This window comes from Pseudorasbora parva, chromosome 21 (assembly GCF_024679245.1).
Source record: "Pseudorasbora parva isolate DD20220531a chromosome 21, ASM2467924v1, whole genome shotgun sequence".
Lineage (NCBI taxonomy): Eukaryota > Metazoa > Chordata > Actinopteri > Cypriniformes > Gobionidae > Pseudorasbora > Pseudorasbora parva.
Window position 1 is genome coordinate 31,945,840 of NC_090192.1, and position 21,417 is coordinate 31,967,256.

Here is a 21,417-nt window from a genome sequence, read left to right on the forward strand (position 1 = left end):
TATGTGTGTCAGTACGTGCATGTGCCTCTGTCTCTGTGTGTGTGGGTAGTGTCTCGCAGACCGAACAGTCTGATTGTGCGAATGTGCCTCTGCCAAAGCGTAGGGGTTGTGTGTGAGTTCAACTTTGTGCGTGCCCACGGTGAGTAGGACAGTCAGACCTCGAAGATATTGTCATCTGTTGGAGGCTGTTTCATTCGTACCACGCTGCACTGCCCACACCCTGACCACATGTCCACGCCTGAACTGGCCTTGTGCTGGGTCGCACTTGTGTTGTATGTTTTTAAGATAAATGATGTCCTTCCAAACAGATGGAGGAGTTATGGGACGTTAAGGAGTTATTCTGTTAGAATTCTGTTCGATTTACTAATAAAAATATACAGAGTGTAGCTCCAAAACACCTGGCTGGAAGTTTCTAGTAATCCTTAAGACCTTGATTAGCTGGTTCAGGTGTGTTTAGGGTCGGAGCTAAACTCTACAGGACAGTGGCCATCCAGGACCTGAGGATGACTTATCTGATTTAAACTCACTGTCCCTTTGGGATCATGCCATTAATGAGAGTTGTGCTGAATAGGCGAGAGACTAGTAAAACTGGTAAAACTGTCAAAGATCACCTTTAAATCAAATTTAAAATGTGTTTGTAAGCACAACAAAACAGTGCTTATCCACCCAAAGCAGTTCCTTTGTTTGATGGATCTCTCATTCCTAATCAACATTATCTGTGTGTGTGTTTGTTTTGTGTTCGGGTGTGGGTTCTCAATGAAATTACGTGGATTGTCTGAGCAGAGAGGGGATTTCTTTATAGGTTTGCTATGAGTTTTGGGAGAGGTCAATTGGGTTTTCTCTTAGTGTTGATACCCTTTTCATATGCATAGCAATTAGAGTATATGTCCCCCTTGCATTATATAACAACTCCCAGTTTCAACTTTTCCTCTTATCTTACTCCAAGTCATCTCAAGAGCCTTAAAAGAAAATAGATGTCATTAAAAATCTGTCCTAAATATTTTTTTTGTTTGTTTTTGTGCTGTAAGCTGTCAGATAGAAGACAGATGGTAGCTTAACAGCATGTTGGACGAAAGCTGTTGGACTGTGTTTGCATTTGTGTTTTTTGACTGTCTGTGCCTTTGGTACCTCTGAAGGGAATAGGATTCTTAGTTGAGACAGACAAAAGCTTCCGTAAAGGGCAAAGCTTATGACTTTATGCAGAAACCTGGCACTTACAGATGGCCGCATTATGAGTGTACTGCCTTCCTTCCTTCATGCCATGTTTTATTGATTAATTTATGTCCTGCTTTCTGGACTCTTGGCTGAAGCTGAACACCACAGTGGCCTGTGTTGTTGCTTTTCTACATTGCAAATATGTTTTCAGTTTACAGTGTATTAACTCTGAATGTGTGTGTGTGTGTGTGTGTGTGTGTGTGTGTGTGTGTGTGTGTGTGTGTGTGTGTGTGTGTGTGTGTGTGTGTGTGTGTGTGTGTGTGTGTGTGTGTGTGTGTGTGTGTGTTTAATTACTAAATATAACTAATAATAGACACAATCACATATATTTTAATCAGGACTTCTCAACGAATATCAGTTATCAAAATTTGTGTTCTTTTAAATTTCACTTTTTTTTGTACTACTTATTTCATATAAATTTAATGATATTATTATTGATAATATAATTATAAAATATGTGACCCTGGACCACATGACCAGTTACAACTATTTGAAAATCTGGAATCAGAGGGTGCAAAATTGCCTTTAAAGGTCCACAGCAACGCATTTGACTAATAATAATACATTTGTAATATATTTACTGTTGTAAATTTACTAAATGTTTTCATGGAATATGATCTTTACTTAATATGATTTTGGCATAAAAGAAAAATTGATAATTTTTACCCATACTATGTATTTTTGGCCATTGCCACAAATATACCCGTACAACTTATGACTCGTTTTGTGGTCCAGGGTAACATGTTTTATGTTGTGTTATGTATTTGCAGTGGCCTTACAGGCAAACTTGTCATTTAGCAATTACTGCCATCTAGTTTATGTAAAAAGGAAATGCTTAAGTCTACTAATTCCATGTGTAGGCTTAGTCAGCGCTCTAATGTAACACAGGATTGTATTTTTGTTGGTGCAGTGTTATGGTTAAAAATAAGGGTGAGTAGTAACCAGATTAAAAAGTTTTATGTGTGCATCCAGATGGAGAGAGGCACTGTTGTCTCTCTGTGATTTGTAGGTGAGAGGCTGCCCAGCTGTTTAAATGTCAGTGATGATGAAAGAGGGAATGAGGAAAAAGAGGAGGAAAAGATTTTATTTTGCCTGCAGCACACCATCAGATTATCATGTCCTCATAGGCACAAAATGTTTTTGTACTTACATTTAAATCACACAGATATACACCTGGAGCACTATACAGAGACATCTGTGTGCTTTAATTAATTATTTTATAATTGTAGCTTGACGTTGAAATCCACTCCATGATTATTGATAGAAAACATCTAATGGTACAAACTGCTTGGACAGATCTGCAAATAAACTAGCATACCTAGATTTTACAGTTTCTAAGGAAAATTATTAGTTGTCTGTACAAACTAGTTTTTTTTACTGAAAAAGCTCACTTCCATGATATTGATATTTTGGTCCTTATACAGTTTGTATAAATGCATCTCTTTTGACATTTGGCTGTGATATCGTTTGTCCCAAACCTAAAGGTGATCTTATGTGACAATATTTTGGCTCTGTCCTGCTCGTTCCACTCCATGGGCTAATGTGGTCCTTTGGCTGCCATGATGGATATTATTGTGATTAAAGAGGAGTCTGTTTCTGCCATGCCTGTTATGAATAGACAGCATGGCAAATATACTACTGTCATGCCTGCCAGGCTGAGTGGTTTGAGTAAGGATGGAGGAAGGAATTGGCAAGGAATGAGAGAAACCTATTAAAACATCCCTGTTGCACAAATGTGTAAGGTTACAGTGAGGATATTTTATTTTTTATATTTATGATTTTTCTTGATCATCCTGAAAATGGCACATCTGCCCTGGAAGTGCATCTCATATTCCACCCACAAATCCAAGATTTTATATTTATATTTTGCATATTATTGCTTTCCCTTCTAGGTAGCCTATTGTAGTGCAAAAAATACTGAATAATATAAAATACTGTACTGAACAAATATATTAAATTAAGATTAATTATTATGATATATATATATATAATATCTAAAATTAAGATATATATGCAATTGCACTACATCATGATAGTATAGTTTACTGACCTTTTTTAATGAAAAACAAAACAATTTAAAACAAAACGTAAACCAAAATAATCTTACTTTTAATCATGCAAAATATCATTTCTTTTTTATTCCCTTTTGATTTTGGTGTCTTTAGTTAGAGAGTGCAAGAGGAGGAAACACAATAGAATGAAAGGCATTGATTAAAGGTGAAAGGAAGAGGAACGATTTGACACATATGTGTGTGTTTGAGTCAGGGAGGGAAGGAGATTATTGGGAAATCCTTGAATCTTTGCAGTGCCATTTAATTCGAGATCTTACGGGAGAGTATACCAGCAAGTAGACGAAACCATGTATGTGTGCATGAACCTGCACACACACAGCCCCTTTATATACATTCATTATACATAGGCACATGTACCAGCACATGCATCTAAGCCGTATTCATCATTGTCTCCTTGCACTGAAATCACGATTCACTCATTTCTCATTGGCGTTTCTGTGAATGGATTAAGGTGTTGGAACGAAGGGGGACACAGTGTTCCATCAGTCAAAGGTAATGAGCTCTAGCTGCACAAACTCCCCCTCCTGTTGTGATCAGGTGGTATGATCCAAACGTGCAGGGAATAGGAATGCACTGTAGCTGAGAGTAATGCGGGGGAATTCCGACACCACCATATATGGGCAAGGAAGTCATTCTCTCTCCATCTCACCTCTCCAAGCTCAGTCTGAAGTGGGATGCACACGCAATGCTGATGTTCATGGTGAACTAGGACAGGAACACATACACCCACGCAGGCACACAGACAGGGGCTCATCTGAAATGGAAATTGGTAAGATGAGCGCTAGGGAGGCTTGTAGGAATAAGAGCTGTAACTAAATGACATGCAGCATCTGCAGTGGACACGGAAAGATCTTTGTCCATGTGGGAAGATATCCCATATAAGGGTCTAAAGTTCTTGCTGTTAGTGGCGTAGTGTAATAAAATGCTAAAACTGATCTGGAGCCAGTGTTGTCATGAAACTAGGAATGTGTATGTAGTCAGATCTGTAAACATAAAGGATGTCAAATGTTAAATAAGTAGCACCAGGATTTTTCTTCAATATTTTGACATATATGCTAATGCCAATGTAGAACTTGGGTTTTTGCATCTGTTGATTGGATGGAAAACTGGCTGAATGTGAGTAATAAAGGGGCGGGGAGCAGACTAAATGATTGGAGAAGTCATTAACTTTCTTTTTGAAAATACAATATAAATCATACAATATGTAAATTACAGTCTTTCTGAACAAGCTAAGGCATCTCCAGTTGGAAAAAGGCTGGGTCACCTTGAGTCTAGTTATTTAGCGAGTCAAACTTCTCTGCCCACATTTAGTTCGCTGTTCCCTATATACTGGTATAAATATGCATGTGTATCTTTGAAATTATAGAGGCCCAATAGTTTGAAGCCATACTTAAAAATGTATGAATGTCATGCAGTGACATTTATACAGTGTGATGTAAGTGTCCAAATACTTGAGGCCAACCGTGTATCATACTAATAAGTGTAAGAATTTTAGAATTTATTTTTATTTTATTTCCAGCATTGAATTTCCAATATAATTAATGGATAATGAAATGCTTTGAACAGAAGGTTAGCTGCTTAAAATCAACCCTGACATTTGGGTTCAAAAACCTACTCAGACACACTGATTAATATACATCATCATTATCCATTTTGCTACTCGATTGTCCTGAGGCTCTAGGACTCAAGAGCATTACATAACGTTGAACAGCAGGAAGCTTTTGCCAGACTGATTTAACCATGTTTTACTGTGTATGTCGAAGACATAAAGATGAAAATGTGCACCCACCCACCTGACACTGAAGCATAGATTGGTTTAGGACACACAAACACACACACACACACACACACACACACACACACACACACACACACACACACACACACACACACACAGAGAGAGAGAGAGAGAGAGAGAGAGAGAGAGAGAGAGAGAGAGAGAGTTGATTACATTCATCAATCTGCTAAAAGCTGTCTGAGACTGCAGCATTAGTTTCACATCACAGGTTTGTGTTGTACCAGGTTTATGTACCACATAAGTTTGTTGATATAACGGTGTGTTTGTGGTAAATGAGGCTTGTTTAAAACCTAAAATACCAACCGTTCTCAAAGTATTGCCATGAAACCAGTCTGTGTGCATGTGCACAGAGAATATCTGAGCAGGGTCTCATTCTGGTTTATCAAGGTGTTCTCAAGGTAAAGGTAAATAAAAGTTGCAACAGAATTGATGCTTTGAACGCTTTTGGCACAAATGCTGTACATTTCTGTCAATGGAATGTGGAAATGGCGCTTCATTTGACCCTCTGAACTATTTTATAAAAATTAATAATTCAAAATTTTCTCCGTTAAGCGTCTGCATTATCTAATGAAACCATTCACATTTAGGTCTGTACTTTATACTGTAATATATGCACACCTTCATTTCAGGGGGAGCATAATTTTCCCCTCAGCAGTTTTTGAACTGGTGGTCCAGCTGATTGAATATGCATCAATATAAAATCTTGCTCATTAGTTAAAAACGATTAATTACATCCTAATGAACAAGTCTGTAATGAAGTGCTGAAAAATGACATGGTAATCTGTGTTTAGTGTCTGGCAGAGCCCCACAGAGAAGAAAATGACACCTAATCGTAGGTTTGGTTGCTCTCGTTCATGCTTGTTAAACATAGATTGATTGCTGTGGGACTAATCAAGGAAAGAGAGTTTTCCCAGCAGAGTGTTTTTAATGCTTTTAATGATTAAATGTTGGGTGGACATCAGCTTGGCACTGGCTCATGTATAAAACTGATTTCTCTAGGATGAAGCTCTGTGGAAAATGTTGAGGAGATGAAAAGCAGTTTGGTTAAATGTATTGGCGTGGTCCTTATAGAATGGATGAGATTTTAAGGTTTGCAATGCCAAATTTTAAGGTTTGCAATATTAACCATAGCACTTCAATTGGACATATTATACTGATATCATAAATGATACACTTCACCATTGTTGTGTTTTACCAAAACATGGCATGCAAATCCTTCACCCTGGTTCTTGCATGTTCTTGCAATATACAAATTTCGCCTCATGCATACTATCATGCACTCTCATCTCATAGGCATGTGGTGCAGTGAGATCCATCACACTATGATTGTGTAATTCCTTCCTTGATGAAAACATGCCAGCTGTGCTTGCTTTGCATCCAACCATGAATTTCTCCTGTGCCTTTATTTGATCTCATCTCTCTTGTTGGTGTTTATTTTTTGGTCTGTTTCCTTTTTTAAAGACTTTATAAGGAAGATTACTACCCCTGGAAAGACTCTGCTGTATGATTGCATGCAGCAGATGATGAATTACATAAGAAATAATTGTGAGTTGAGATGTTAGATAAGATGTGACAGTGAGCGGAAGACAAGGAGGTTTATGAATGATTCACTTGAGGTTGATTTAGTTGCCTTGTCTTGTCTTTCTGGCTCTCCTTCATTGTTTAGCTGTTTGTGCATATTTGGCATACATTTGGTACATTTGCAAAGTTTGAAATTAAACATTTATTTGAAAGTATATTTACACAGAATGCACGGACAAATATTGAATAACGGTTAATGTGCAATTCTGTAAATTGGCCTAGTGGGCATAGAGATTCGTCAATGCCTGTTATCTAAAGAGCCAAAGCATCGGATTAACTAGCCTAGTTAGATATATATATATATATATATATATATAGTCCTTTTGTATTATTTAGTTTTTAATTTCACGCTCTGAGGTATTTTTTTGTTTTTGTTGACAGTCTACTCCCACAACAGAAAAAAAAACATTCTGTCTACGGCCCCACTTTATATTAGGTGGCCTTAAGTACTATGTACTTACATCAAAAAATAAGTACAATGTACTTACTGTGTTCAAATTGTATTGCAAAGCACTTTTGCTGATATTAAAGAGAGATACAGGTAGAGTTAGGGACAGGTGTGGTGGTATGGGTCAGTTTAAGTGTAGGGTTAGGTGTAAGGGAAGTGCCAATTGTGTAATTACAAATGTAACTACAGAAATGTATTACAGTCGTAATTACATGCATGTATTTTTAAAATGTAAGTACATTGTAAAAACATGTATGTACACAATAAGTGCATTGGTAATTGTAAACAATGTTAGTACATATAGTTCAGGCCACCTAATATAAAGTGGGTCCCTGTCTATGTCCTGATTATTTATGAAAACCTGCTTTCATTGTAACTGGAGTACAGGATGGGGGGGGGGATTTGGGATATTCCCAAGAAATCAGTTTACCGTCTTTAATTGAGCACATAAACAACTTTACTCAAAGTCTGTAATACCTGGAGACTTTCAGTGCTTTATTGCTGGTAGGTTTTTTTGAACATCCTCTGCTCTTCTTGGCTTTCCTAGTCTCCTAGTATACCATTTTGAACCCCTTTACTGTTACTCTATATGGCGCCCTATTGATTTTGAAGCCGCTATAAAGCCTGTAAAAACAGGAACAACGTGACTTTGGGGCAAACGTGCTCAGAACAAATTCGTCAAATTAAGAGATTTTACTTTGAATGGAGCAGTGAAGGTCTTTTAAAAAAAAAAGAGAGAATGAGGTATCGTCAATGAGGAATTTCTTCATAAAATGAGTAGATTTTAAAGGGCAACTCTTAATGTTGGATTAGGTGAGTCAGGCTGTGGGTAGATCTCCACATATTCCCACAATCCTGTGCTCACCACCAACAAAGGAACGGCAAATCCCAGCTGGCATGATGCCTTCCGAGTCCCACTAATGAGAGTGTTCTGAAAAGTGGGGGCGTGAGAGCTCTGTCTCTTTCTCTCTCTATATTCATCTTTCTTGGTATCTGCACATGCACTGCATCTTCATATCCACAACAGACAGACAATTTATTATAATACTGAGTGGAGACTTAAGGTGCTTTCACACTACTTTTAGTGTGCATCCGGGTTGGATTGACATCAGAGTTCGGTTCGTTTGGATGATGTGAACGCTGTCTTCCAAACTCGGGTGCGCACCTGTGAACCATACCCAAGTGCACTTAAGAAAGGTGGTCAAGGGTACGGTTCCTGAAGTAATCAAACTCGGGTTTGGACCAGGCAATCGTGCCAAGGGTGAAAGCAACCTTAGAATTAAAAGTCACCTGTTATCTGCATCCTTAAAGATGTGATATCCCATTAAACTTTTGAAAAAAGTGTTTGTCCAACTGATTTTCTTGGTCGTGGTGAGTATGCCTGCTAAATTGTTGCTGTTGTGCTGACTAAAGCTGTGCTATTTCTGTTTCAGTCCATCATGGAGCAGTTCAACCCTTGCTTGAGGAACTTTGTTGCCATGGGGAAGACTTATGAGAAGGCCCTCTCCAGTGAGTACATCAGCGGCTTGTTTATTATCACTCTTTCAGGCAATGAGCCAGCTATTCAAGCTCTTGTTTCATTGGTCTGCTTTAATTTATGAGAAGAAATTGCTTGAAATTCATGCTTAGGGGGAGCTCTGCTCCTTGACACTCCTTGGTTGCATACACATTCACAACTATTATAAAAACTCAAATCAAATTCTTGTAGAAATCTAGCAGAATGTTTGTTTAAATGTTTGTTAAGAATTTATGTTTTTGTTTGTGGGGCGGAAGGCTTCCTGTTCCACTGTACTGATGATGTCATAGAATGTTACATGTCTAAATCCATCTGCACCCTAAAACCCCCTAAACATCCATCTGGTTCATGCATGTAGCATCTCCAGAGCTGTCACATACATGTAACCAATGATACTTGATGATGTATTTCTGTTAAATGTGCGGACCTCTGTGTGTGTTTTCAAGATGTTGACTGGGCATGGACAAGGACGTAGGCATTTCAGAGCAAAAAATATGCACTGGGAGGAAGGGAGAGTAAAATGGAAACGAGAACAGGGCGTAAATAGGCCAGAGAGAGCTCTGGGAGCAGACATAGTCCCACAGAGGGAATGAAAAGAGAACAGGGAAGATGTATATTCAGGACAGGAATGGTACGTCACTCAAAGAAGGACAGAATATGGTGAAAACAACAATAGATAGCAAAGGTATTTGGTGTTCAATGCAACACTTAAATGCCCTTTTCTGCATCGCTTCTTTCTTTAACAATGCTTTATTCAGAGGAATACTAATTACTAATATTGTTTCAATTTCTAACACTCTTGAAAAACAGCTTTTTATGACAAACCTTAACCAGATGCGACGCAACAAGAGGACAAAAAATTTGTTTATCCATACCGAACATGAAAATCAATCATGCGACCTAATCGATCACAAAACACAGCCAATTCGAGTTTTAACTGTTTGTGCACTGTCTTTCACTCACAGCACAATTTAGCATAAAAATAAGAACACAAAACTTGTATTTTCATGCTTTTTCAGTTTGTTATTTAATATCCAACATAATACCAGAATTCTTAACATAATAAGAATTTTAGATTCTAAACTTGCATAGTTTCTCCTCATCCATGCTTGATGGTTAATATGTATGAGGAGTAATATTTCGGTCCAGGGAGATTTCAAAGTGGCTCATCACTCATCACGATCTTAGCTGGTTAGAAAGTTTAAAAGAGAAAGAGATAACTTTTAAATTACTTGTTCCTTTTTTTTGTCAAGTTGCTTCTGGTTAGAAGACATTGTTAGAGAATTTTTCCCTTAAAGGCTTTAGATGTTAAACATTATGTAGCATTAAATAATGGTGCCACATTGTGTGATTTCAGGATATAATGTGTACAGGGTGCATGTGTTCAGTTTAGGTCCACAGACAGGGCAGAAGCTTTAGGTTAAATCCCTGTAGAGTTTTAGCACTGTGACATGTACTGCAGAGAACCAATCATTTCATTCACCATTCCGGAGTCTATCTAATATTTTATGAGGCAGAAAATACAAGAAAAAGACCATTGCTCTGGAGGGTAGACCACAAGTGTGTGTGTGTATGTGTGTGAGAGTGTAAAGTCTGAGAGATAACGTTAAAAAAAGACACAACTAGAGTGAGATTTGTGCTTCCATCCTTTGTAGATCAGCCTGGGCTGTAGCTACAGAGGTTTGCAGAATCCATCATGGGGATTTGCTGGAGTTGTAAATATGCCAGGTCTCGCAGGCAGCAGAGTGGAAACCCTCCACAGTACCCACTAATGACTAGTGCAGATGGTGGCCACTGGGTATTTGCAAGTTTTTGGGTTGCTTGGCAAATGCAAGTAGCCAATAGTGAAACTAATAGATTGTTTGAAGATAATGCAATGTCTTTGTACAAAAAAGAAACATTGGCTGCAAACGTTCAAAAGTAGCTTGCAGGCAAGGAGATTTTGGAGGTCCATTTGCATGCCCTACAGTAGAAGATTATGTTCAGATGTCTCGTGCATAAACAGATGTTAAGCCTAAAGTATTCCCTCCTTTGCCTGTTCCTTGGTGTTGTAGTTTTTGGAGGACTCTTAGAAATAAATGATTGAAAAATGTATTAGAATAAGAATAAATAGTGACCAAAGACCTTAACATCTGTATTCAATGGATACTTCAATGGAGTCTGCATTAAGCAGGAGAATATCACATAGACTTGCAGTGTGGTAATTGGGTATAGATTTGGCTTTTCTGTGGTTTTTAACTTTGGATTGTCTTTTGTGGCTGATCAGTGTTTCCTCAGAGATGGTTGAAGAGACTTTCTGTCCTATTTTTCAGACCTCTGTAATCCTCTTTCCTTCTGCTGCCTCTCTCGTTTCTTTACCCCTCACCACTCAGCCTAACCGCTGGAGCACCAAAGCCCCCAGATTTCCCCCTCTAATCCCTCACAACCAGGACGCACCTTATCCTGAGCCTGGGATTTGCGCGGACACTAGCAAATAAGTCTATACATTTATACGTGATTGGGCTGCCACTGGTGTAGCCTAACCACCTCCACGCAAACTCTCCTTCTGCACTGAAATGGGATGGTCATACAGCATATTTAATTTGATGTGTCAACAAGTCTGTTAGGGATAGAAGTAGGGTCTGTTTAAAATGTCAGAGAACAGAAACAGATTTAAGATCTTACAGCACAAGTACATGTGGCAATGCTGAGAAAGCAATGCTATGTGTATTTTCACTGTGTAATGAATTAGATGCATTTTAATGTAATGGAGGATAACTGATAAATTGCACAGAAATGCAATATTTTCTCTAAATAAATGTAAAATAAAACGCGAAAAAAAGTTTAGCGGAAAAGCGGATGCAACAATTATAAACTGAAGGCTTCTGCTCTGCTCTGCTCCGCTCCATACAGCAGATGTCGCAGCAGGAGTCTGCTTTAATTTATTAGATGAAATTGCTTAAGATGATTGGCAGAATGATGATGGAGGATTTGGTGCGAAACAGATCCTGAGCATCATTGACCAATATCTTATTGTGTAAAATGTGCGGTCAGTACTGCTGCTCCCTACACAGAGTATGCGTAGATGCAAATTCGAAAAGCAAGCACCTCCAACCCTAGTGGTGTCAGTAAAATGTCCTCAGTGTGACATCCCTAATTTACAATTCAATTTCCAATACTGGAACAGATACATTGTGCATCCCTAGAATTGCAGGATTTAGATACACAACAATGAACAAAATAAATGTGCATAGCAACAAATATTTGCATTTGCATACTTATTTAGTATATGTTTCAGGGCCTATTGTTAACTGTACCAGGGTGTTGATTGCTCTTCCATTGAAAAATGAAAGTAAGTTTTATACAAAACAAAAAACACTGCAATGAAAATTAAAAGTGATCTATGATCCTACAACATATGGGATGTACTTGCATCACAGCCTTTTGCATCAAATTAAAAATGCTGTGTCGGTCTGTTTAATTCTTGATTTTATATAGATGAATTCTATCAACTGAAGTCAAGGCAGCTTATTCTACTGCTACACATGCTAACCTTCGCTAACCACTTGCTCAGTACCTTCTGGTTCTAAATTTCACTGTGCTCCAAGACACTTTGTGCTTCTTGGCACTCTCCCGCCTCGCTAAACTGCCATGATCCTCTGGCTCCGAGAGAGCCTGATTCAGAGCCAGCCCTTCTCTTCCATGGTGACGCAGAAGAGGCACAGCTGTCCCCGTGGAAGGACCTCACACAGAATGAGTGATTGCTCTCAGTAATGCGCTATCTGATGTGATTGTTAAGTTTTGGAGGGTATCAAACATTTTTTTTTCTTTTTTAAAATTTATTTTAAAGTAATGATACTTTTGCTATTCATTGCTCACAAATCACAAGCTCCACCCCCACCTCCCCAGTTCTCTGGCCGATACATCATAGAACATATAGAGCTTAAAGCTTTCCCATCCACCACTCCTGTTTTCATAGATGCTGCACCTATGGGTTGAGGGAAGCTTCGGGTTAGCAAGTTAGCACAACCCCGATTCTTATGTCCCCAATGCTTCCATGTTTCCAGGTGTGACATTTGCAGCAAAAGGCTACTTCGACGCACTGGTGCGGATGGGAGAGCTGGCCAGCGAGAGTCACGGCTCTAAGGATCTTGGTGAGTTATAGACTGTAGTTGCAGTGCCCCCTGTGGTTGGGAGGGGGATTGCAAAAGAGACTAACTTATGGTTTCAGAGTGAATGGCTTTGGATGAATGAGTGCATAGTACAGCATATCTAAGACTGTATCTTTGGGCATAACACGCAATTACAAATGTAAACTCTGCAGATTTATTCATTTGCTCATTGGTGATTGGTTTGCATTATGTTCATTCTATCCTGTTGTCTTATTTCCGTGTCTCTCTATGAAAAATAATTTAACTTTAGCAATTAGGATTTAGATTTAGGGAGCCATGAGGAGATTATAAATCCAATCTTGATGCATCTCAACTTTTTATGAAAATTCTGTGTATATTTCTTTTGCAGTAAAATATGAAAATCTAGTTACCCACTTTTCACTGCACTGAACTTCATGACCTTAATCTTTGCCATCCGGCTGTGCATGAGAACAAACAATCCTTGTGATTTGTGTAAATGCATTAATGGTATTGGTCTGGCTTTAAACCATATCAAAAAGTTTGTGTAATTTTTTTTCTTAGCCTGCCACTTCAGATGGCATCTGTCCCATCTTTGCTAGGTAAAGTCTTGAAATATTTCAGTTTAGTGGAAGTGTTTGCACATCACCTGATGCCTTTTATTTTATCTGTAAAATTTTGTCTTGCATATGTTTTTCCCATTTAATAATTTTAAAATAAATGTAAATTTTGAATTCACCATTCAGCTTTGTGCATCAGTAAGGCATCTGTAAATCATTTGTTTCCGGTCTAGCCCTTGTATGAATTATGCCCTACAAATCATTGTGCAACAAGTCCATGAAAAAATATAAATTATACATTATGCGAACCCTTTTTGGAGATGACATTCAAAAAACATCTGAAGTCACAGTACAAGTATGTTTTTCTTTCCTTAGTAATGTTGCTGTCCATTCATTATTTACAAGTGACTGTGCCTTGTAGCCAGCAGTGACTAACTATGCAGTAAACACCATAGCAACCAATGGCTGCACCAAATATCAGAACATCCAAATAAATCCTTTGGCATTTACCTTTCCACAAAGTGTTTTATTCTGTTGGCATTTTATGCTGAAAGAGCATTTTAGACCTGATATAATAATAATAATTTGATTTTAAATCAGGTTAGACTACGTTTTTTGATCTCCAAGGGGAAATGTATTGACCTGATTGTGGGTTTGAACCTGTGCTTCAAACAAACAAGCCTTGTTGTCCAGTTTGTGTGTCCAGTCCATCACTCTGGGTAGAGTTGGAGTCTGATTAGATGGACTTCAGTGGAATGTGAGACTCTTGATAGGATTGGCTATTACATCTACTGCATAATTAGTACTGTCATTCTTTAAGCCACAGAAGCAAATATGAGTAGAAGTTTTATCTTAGAAGAAGACTGGAGGGGAGAGGGGACATGAAAGCTAGTTATTCTTCCATTCTTTATCTCAGAAGCATTTTTCTGAGCATTCACTTTTTCATTTCACGGCTGGTGTCTCATTGAATAAATGTTCAATGGAGGTCACGTCCCCAGCTCTAATTTGACCAGTAAAAGGCTATTACCTGAATGAATTCAGATCTCCTCCTGAGTTTAGCTACCTAATTTACAACATTCTCAATATGTAAACAGTACAGCCAGACGAAGCTGGAGACCTTATGAGATTATATTTTCGAATGCAGTAAAGCTATTTTTAGAGTGCTGCTGTCTCAGCATTGTTAAAAATCAGCAATATCTATGTATGAAAAAGTTTAATGAGAAAAGTTAGGAGAATTTAAGTCTCAGCCTTTTCACTAGAGACTTTCATCTCTATAGGAAAATTACAGCATAACATGTCATATGTATGTGTGCGTCACTATAAGATATAAGATATGTGTCCATTAATATAGATTTGACCAAATACAACAAATACAGAAGTGAATGTGTCCCAAACAAGTGTTTTTAGTTTGCTAATATTTTTTTACAGTTAAAAAATGCTAGTGTTACGTAAGTTAAAGCTCTATCAGTATACTCCCTCCTCCCATAATAGTATGTGCATGCATATATTGACTAACTTATGCATTAAACCCAGCCTGATCTGATTTGATTTCGCCCGGCAACTGTCTGGAAACCCGTACATTCATTTCTACTGCTGCTGTTACACTTTTGTGGGAACCAATCACAGACTGGCTTATCCACCTGGCGCACTATTGGCAGGTTTAACATAATGACAGATAGAGAAATGATGGGTCGTTGCATGTTGATCACGCCACTTGTGGTCTGATTGGTTGAATAACTATTCAATTGCATACAGAGTCATTCAAATAATGCTCGTTGATCACCTCTTGTGCAGTAGAAAATACAGAGCAGACTTCCCAGACCAATGTTCAGTTTTAAATTGAGCTTGGTCTGGTGATAGCCAGACAGGCTTCTACAGGTAATACTCATGTCATTTGTATATGCCTGTTCTTTACAGTGAATGACAACCTGCATGAACTGTTTCTGTACATAACCATTACCATGCAGCTTTTACAATGGATGCACAGTATATTGACACGATATTGGCCCAATATCTTTATAATTATTATTACTATTATTATTATAGTAACAGCAGCATATATTTAATTATTTATTCCTTTGGCAGTCCCAGAGGTCCCTTGGGCTCCCTTCTCAATTTTTTTTAGCATAGACATTATCTAAGCCAAACCATATAAAAATAATTTTAAGTAATATTAAGTATCTAATCTAAGTATCTAAGTGTGAACAGCTTCACACTTTTGTTGCATGTGTCTATGTTTCTCATGGTATTCCAGAGCCTACCAGATACATGTCATGACCACAAAACATACCTGTTCCATTGTCTGGTTGTTGATGGAGTGAGTTCTTTGATTGATGTCCATGAGCGAGACAAAGAAGTGTGTGTTCCTCTTTGAGTGACAGGTTTTGTTTGGATCGGGTCTGTTCTGTAAGTATATGTTGAATGCCAGTGTTATTTATGGGCCAGAGGCTTTGAAAGTGCTTTCAAGAGAACGTTGGCATAAAGTGGAAACTTTTATCCAATTTGGCCACAGGCAGAATAAGTCTGTTATGAATTTATACTCATGCAGATGTATGCGTGGGTGAGGGTGCGTGCATTTAAGCACGTGGGAACCATAGCATCAGCCATGTGGACCCAACCGATTGCTGCACGCCTAAATAAATCTTGAGGTCTTAGCCCAGCGTTAATAATTGATACAGACTTATTTCTGGCTTAAGTAATTGTATGCGGAAAGGAAGGCAGTTCTGAAGAGGGGAAGCTTCACTGATCATTATGATGCCCATGAAACCTAAAAATCATTCACACAATCTCAGTTAAACACTTCTGCCCATCACAGTCAGTTTCAAGATGTTCCTGTCTTCATGTACTTGTTAGCATGTCTCTGAGATGGACTAGAGGGTTTTTAAAGGATGTTGCACAACAGCGGCTACATTAACCCTAATATGTCCTTAGTTTCCTGTTTACACTCAGTGCATTTGGGGTCTATATGACCCCAAAATGTAAAGAGTGATTGTAAAAAAAATATACATTTTTAATATTACATATAATATATTATTTTTTTTGTTCACTTCTCATCTATACAGTAATGCTGTGTTTTTGGATATTCAAAGTACTTTTGTACCTATTTACCACACAAATCCTCATTAATACCATTAGCTTGCGTGTGAAATATCAATTTTTTATGAAAAAAATACTTAAATCATGATCTAAATTAAAATGAATTTGTTTCTGGATATTGATATAGGTGTTAGCTGTACAATTCTGCCATCTGTTGGTCAAAGACAAACTTGAAGGAATTACAATTTAAGAAAGAAATTGTTTTGTCCATAGGGGGCAATAGAGATCCATTCATTTTACTGGATGTGGCCAACTGCTCATATCATAACTTTTGTTATACATTTTGTGAATTTATACATGTATAAACATTATACAAGACATAAAAAAATAAATATTCCTTCAAATAGTAGAATTTTGGTAGTTTTTGATAAGTTTTGAAATGTCTGTTTTAACAAAATACCACATAAATCGCCACATAAGAAACACCTAAAGTACAAGACTTAGAATCGGATTGTAGTTGAATATTATTTATTTTAATGAACCAAATGTGGAAAAAAATTATTAACTTTAGAATTTTGAAGATATTAATTTAATAATATATATATAAAAAAACAGCAGCAATATGCATAAATGACCAGGAGTGAAGAATGAACATTGAATAACAATATAATTTTTTGATAATCAAATTCTGAACACTGACCATAAAAGCAATAACTAGCTACAAAAATTATTACATAATTCACATGGTAAAAAAGCAGTTCAGAATGTTGTGAATGAACATGTATCATGAACAAAAATCAGTCCATGCTCTGGCCCTCTTTTGTATGGGAATATATGTTATGGGAACAATTACTTTGCTTTCAAAACAAAGTTGCAGCTCTTAGATCTCAGAGTAAACTTTCTCAAAGTTGAACGGGTCAGTTTCCTTTCATCTCTCCCTTGCTCTCTCTGCGTGTATGTGTGTGTGTGTGTGTGTGTGTGTGTGTGTGTGTGTGTGTGTGTGTGTGTGTGTGTGTGTGTGTGTGTGTGTGTGTGTGTGTGTGTGTGTGTGCATGCATTAGGTCTCACTGATTCACTCAGGTACTCACATTTGTTGCTGATTTCATTTGACAAATTCCATAGATGCTCTCTCTCCCTCCCTCTCTCTCTCTCTCTCTCTCTCTCTCTCTCTCTCTCTCTCTCTCTCTCTCTGTGTGTGTGTGCGCGCGTGCCCATGTGCGCGTGCGCATAGGCGCACGTGCGTAATGCGCCAGTGCGCATGTGGGTGGTGCCTCAGTACGCATGTGCGTGTATGCGTGCACATGTGTGCGGGCGTGCGTGTGTGTGTGTGTGTGTGTGTGTGTGTGTGTGTGTGTGTGTGTGTGTGTGTGTGTGTGCATTAGGTCTCACCCCTTTTATCTTTGTTCTGCATTTGTGGCTGATTTTATTTGGCTATGGCAGTCATTCCTGTTAGTATGTATGTATGTGTGTGTGTGTGTGTGTGTGTTTGAGTGAGCATGTCTTTTCTACATTGCATTTTTGCTCTAGTACCAGGCCTTCATTTCTGTGTAGAAATTTTCAGATTTTTTTCTGGAATTATTGATTTTATTTGTCAATTTCTAAAAAAAATGCTTTCAATTGGAGTCACTCCTGTGTGTTTGTTTATGTGTGTTTGTGTGCGTGAGCATGTGTGTGTGCAAGTGATCATGTTCGTTCCACTTTACATTTGTGCTCTAGTACCAGGGCTTCATTGTGGTATGGAAATTTTCAGATTTATTCTGGATTTATATATTTTTTTTGACAAATGAAAAATAAAAAACAAATTTTTTTCGATTTTCCCATTCATTTCAATGTGGGGTCATATTGACCCCAAAGCTCCTGAGTGTGACAAATTTTTTTACATGCCTTTAGAACAACCGAATCAAGCCCAGTTTTTTTGTGCATGTACAGATAGATAACTTAGGAAAAGTCACAAAGTTTTATTCCACTGAGATAAAGGGAACCATTTTTTTTAACTAAAGAAAAGTGCTTTGGGGTCATATAGACCCCAGAGCACAAACTAGGGTTAATAATGTAAGAGCTAAAGCGTAAGCACAGTTCACATGCCTGTGTGTGTGCACTTGTTGTCCCCCATGTTATATGGATGTCGACTAGTCATCCAACAATCTAGTTGATCAGTATATATATATATATATATATATCTGTATATATATATCTCACACCACTCTGTTGCACAGTTTTTGAATGCAAAAATACATCTAACACCGTGTCCTAACTACACGTGACAAGATTTCAGCGACAAGCATAACACCAGATGCGACACGACTATGAGATGCTACAAATCAATCAAAACCCAAAGCCAATCAGAATAGCGTGTGGGAGAGCTCTCGCAGCAAGTGAACGGCACCAGAGATTTTAATCTTGACGGCACTCGCAAGGAAATGGATAAGTAGACTACTTAATCAAATTCACAAATATTACACCATTTAAACATTACATACATACATAGAGTTTGTCAAAGAATATACTTTGTTCACAGTTTGAACGTTCTTGTTTCCAATTAAATTTTTTATTTCAAGTTGCTTTTAGCACGACTAAGATACGTTGCAAAGCTTGGAGCACTAAATGATATTTAAAGTCACATTACATACTCTTGACATTAAGTAAAGCACATAAACACTACCTGAGTTTATCATTGCCATGATTTGTTATTCCAGCCGCGATGTCACAGAAATAGAAACCGTTGGACACGGTGCTACGTTGTAAAAAATGCAAGGTCAGGTGTACTTAAACCAGCCAATTTATACAGAATTTCCTTAAAAGGACACTTAACACAAAAATGAAAATTCTGAACAAGGGAGCTGAGATAATTTTGCTATCTATCATAAGGTATCTTTTTGGCTCACGGCAGTCCGAATGCAGTGATGGACAGCTGTCTTCCCTCATTCGCTTGGTGTTTAGATTTCATATGATTTCTCATTGTGGTGGTGATATTATGATATATAATCTGATATAATTTGATCAAAAGTAACTTAAATATTAAGTTAAATATTATAAGACTATTTTTATCAAAGTAATTCCAAACTGCGTGGCTGACAACAACATTATGTGACCAATCACAATCAAATTGTTAACGCTCTACAGCTCTCTTTTAGTGCTTTGGACATGGATTCACTGCATTTACGGCCAGCAAAGCAACGTAGAAAATTCTAATAGTATTTTTATTTTTTGAATATTAATTGCATATTTGAACACATTATGGAATATTCAAATATTTGACTATTTGTGTACATTTCTGGGTGAAATATCCCTTAAAGAACGATAAGTCGACTAGTCGGTCATGAAATCCACCTACTAGTTGATTTGCAATATACTTATAATGATATCAGGCTTAAAGCCTATCAGTCTAGTTATAAAACTGAATAGGCGGAAGTAATCTAAATTTATGAAATTCATTTATATCATTGCAAGAGCTTTGTTCTCAGGGTGGATAATGGTGATATTTCATTAAGTGCCGTTATCTTCCTCTTCATCGCATTCTCAACTCTGAATTACTCGTGATCTCTTGCTGTGAAAAGAGATGCACAGTGATTCTTCAATGCAGCACTTGTGCGTATCGCATCACCCACCGCCCGCAGTCAGCCCACGCACTGATGCAGGAACGCAGCCGGCCCGAGGAGAGAGAGGGAGCCGTGAGCTAAAAATAGATGAAACACTTGCCTTAACAGGAGAAGTTCCGCTAGAGAGAGAATGAGAGAGCAAGAGTATTGTGAATGCAGCCCGTGCTGTGGATTTAGAGTCCCAGAATGCCTCCTTGGTGATGTCAGTGTTTCCAAAAACAGCTTCCCCTGTCTGCCTCCTCAATGCTGCACGAGTGTGTGGAATACTAAACAGCTTCCTGTTCCCTCTGCCCAAATATGGATGTGAGATACCAGTAGGTCATTGTCTTCTCACGTTTGTAGCTTTAGCTTTGGGAGTTTTCCATCAAATTACAACCGTTTCTGTTGATAATTAGACTAAATCCTGGATATTCTTGCTCAACCACAAATGTTTGCAGAAAGGCAACTGTGTTCTCTGACTAAACACGATTAATTGCGTCTGCAAGCATCTTGCTCTCGCTGTAGTCACAAAATAACTCTGGGGTGTTTGAATAATTAATGCTGGCAAATCTTGGTGCAAACTGAAATACTCAAGCAACACATCCGGTCTCATTTTTGATAAGCTATTTAAATAAATCCTTCAAAATATGCCTTGCAGATCAGATTTCCTGTCCAAACGTTGAGCATTTGTATGCTTAGCTTCTTTTCTACTGTGGCACATCACAATGAATGTTATTTTTCATCTTGGGGAATGACCCGAAGGCTAAATCCCTCATTAAAGTAAAGATAAACTGGACACATCTACAGAACCATTAGTCTTTTCTGACAACACTGAATAGAGTAATAAAGTAATTTTAGCCGAAGGAATAAAAGCACTAAAATTAAAATGTTTAAGAGATTTATTTTAGATTTCTTTATTTATATATATATATATAAAGAAATCTAATATATATATAGTTCTACCGTTTGTCGCCAGTAAGATTAAAAGAAATGTATACTTTTAGCATACATTAAAATGATCATAAGTAAACACTAAACTTTTATACTGTTACTTTTTTTTTCAAATAAATGTTTTCTCTTCATTCATTAATCCTGAAAACAATGTATCTCTGTTACCACAAAAATTAAGCAGCAACTGTTTTCTACATTGATAATAATGATAAATGTTTCCTGAACTCCAAATCAGCTTAAGGATTACCTAAGGATCATGTGACATTAAAGACAGGAGTAATGATGCTGAAAAGTCAGCTGTCATCACAGAAATAAATTTAGTTTTAAAATATATTAAAATAGTTTCTTTATTATTATTATTATTATTATTATTATTATTATTATTATTATTATTTTTGGTTTACAGAGTAAGGAAGGTTGATATGTTTCTAGAAACATTTTTTATAGAATAGCATAAACTGAAAAACAAATAAAAATAGAATAAACATTCAACAAGACATTTAAGAACCGTGGAAATATTTTTCTGTATAGATATACACAGCTGTCGCTTTCA

The 21,417-nt window shown here is 37.5% G+C and overlaps 1 protein-coding gene across 2 annotated transcripts in view; it reads left to right on the plus strand.

Annotated features, from left to right (window-relative positions):
- The window catches only part of baiap2b (BAR/IMD domain containing adaptor protein 2b), a 57,288-nt gene that overhangs the window by 4,071 nt on the left and 31,800 nt on the right, over positions 1 to 21,417 (plus strand). Inside the window, exons 2-3 of one of the 2 annotated variants that reach the window (XM_067430469.1) lie at positions 8,548 to 8,623; positions 12,677 to 12,763. In XM_067430469.1, coding sequence (XP_067286570.1) covers positions 8,548 to 8,623; positions 12,677 to 12,763 — 163 coding nt within the window. The remainder of the gene's footprint in view (positions 1 to 8,547; positions 8,624 to 12,676; positions 12,764 to 21,417) is intronic. The other variant, XM_067430473.1, reaches the window with a different exon arrangement.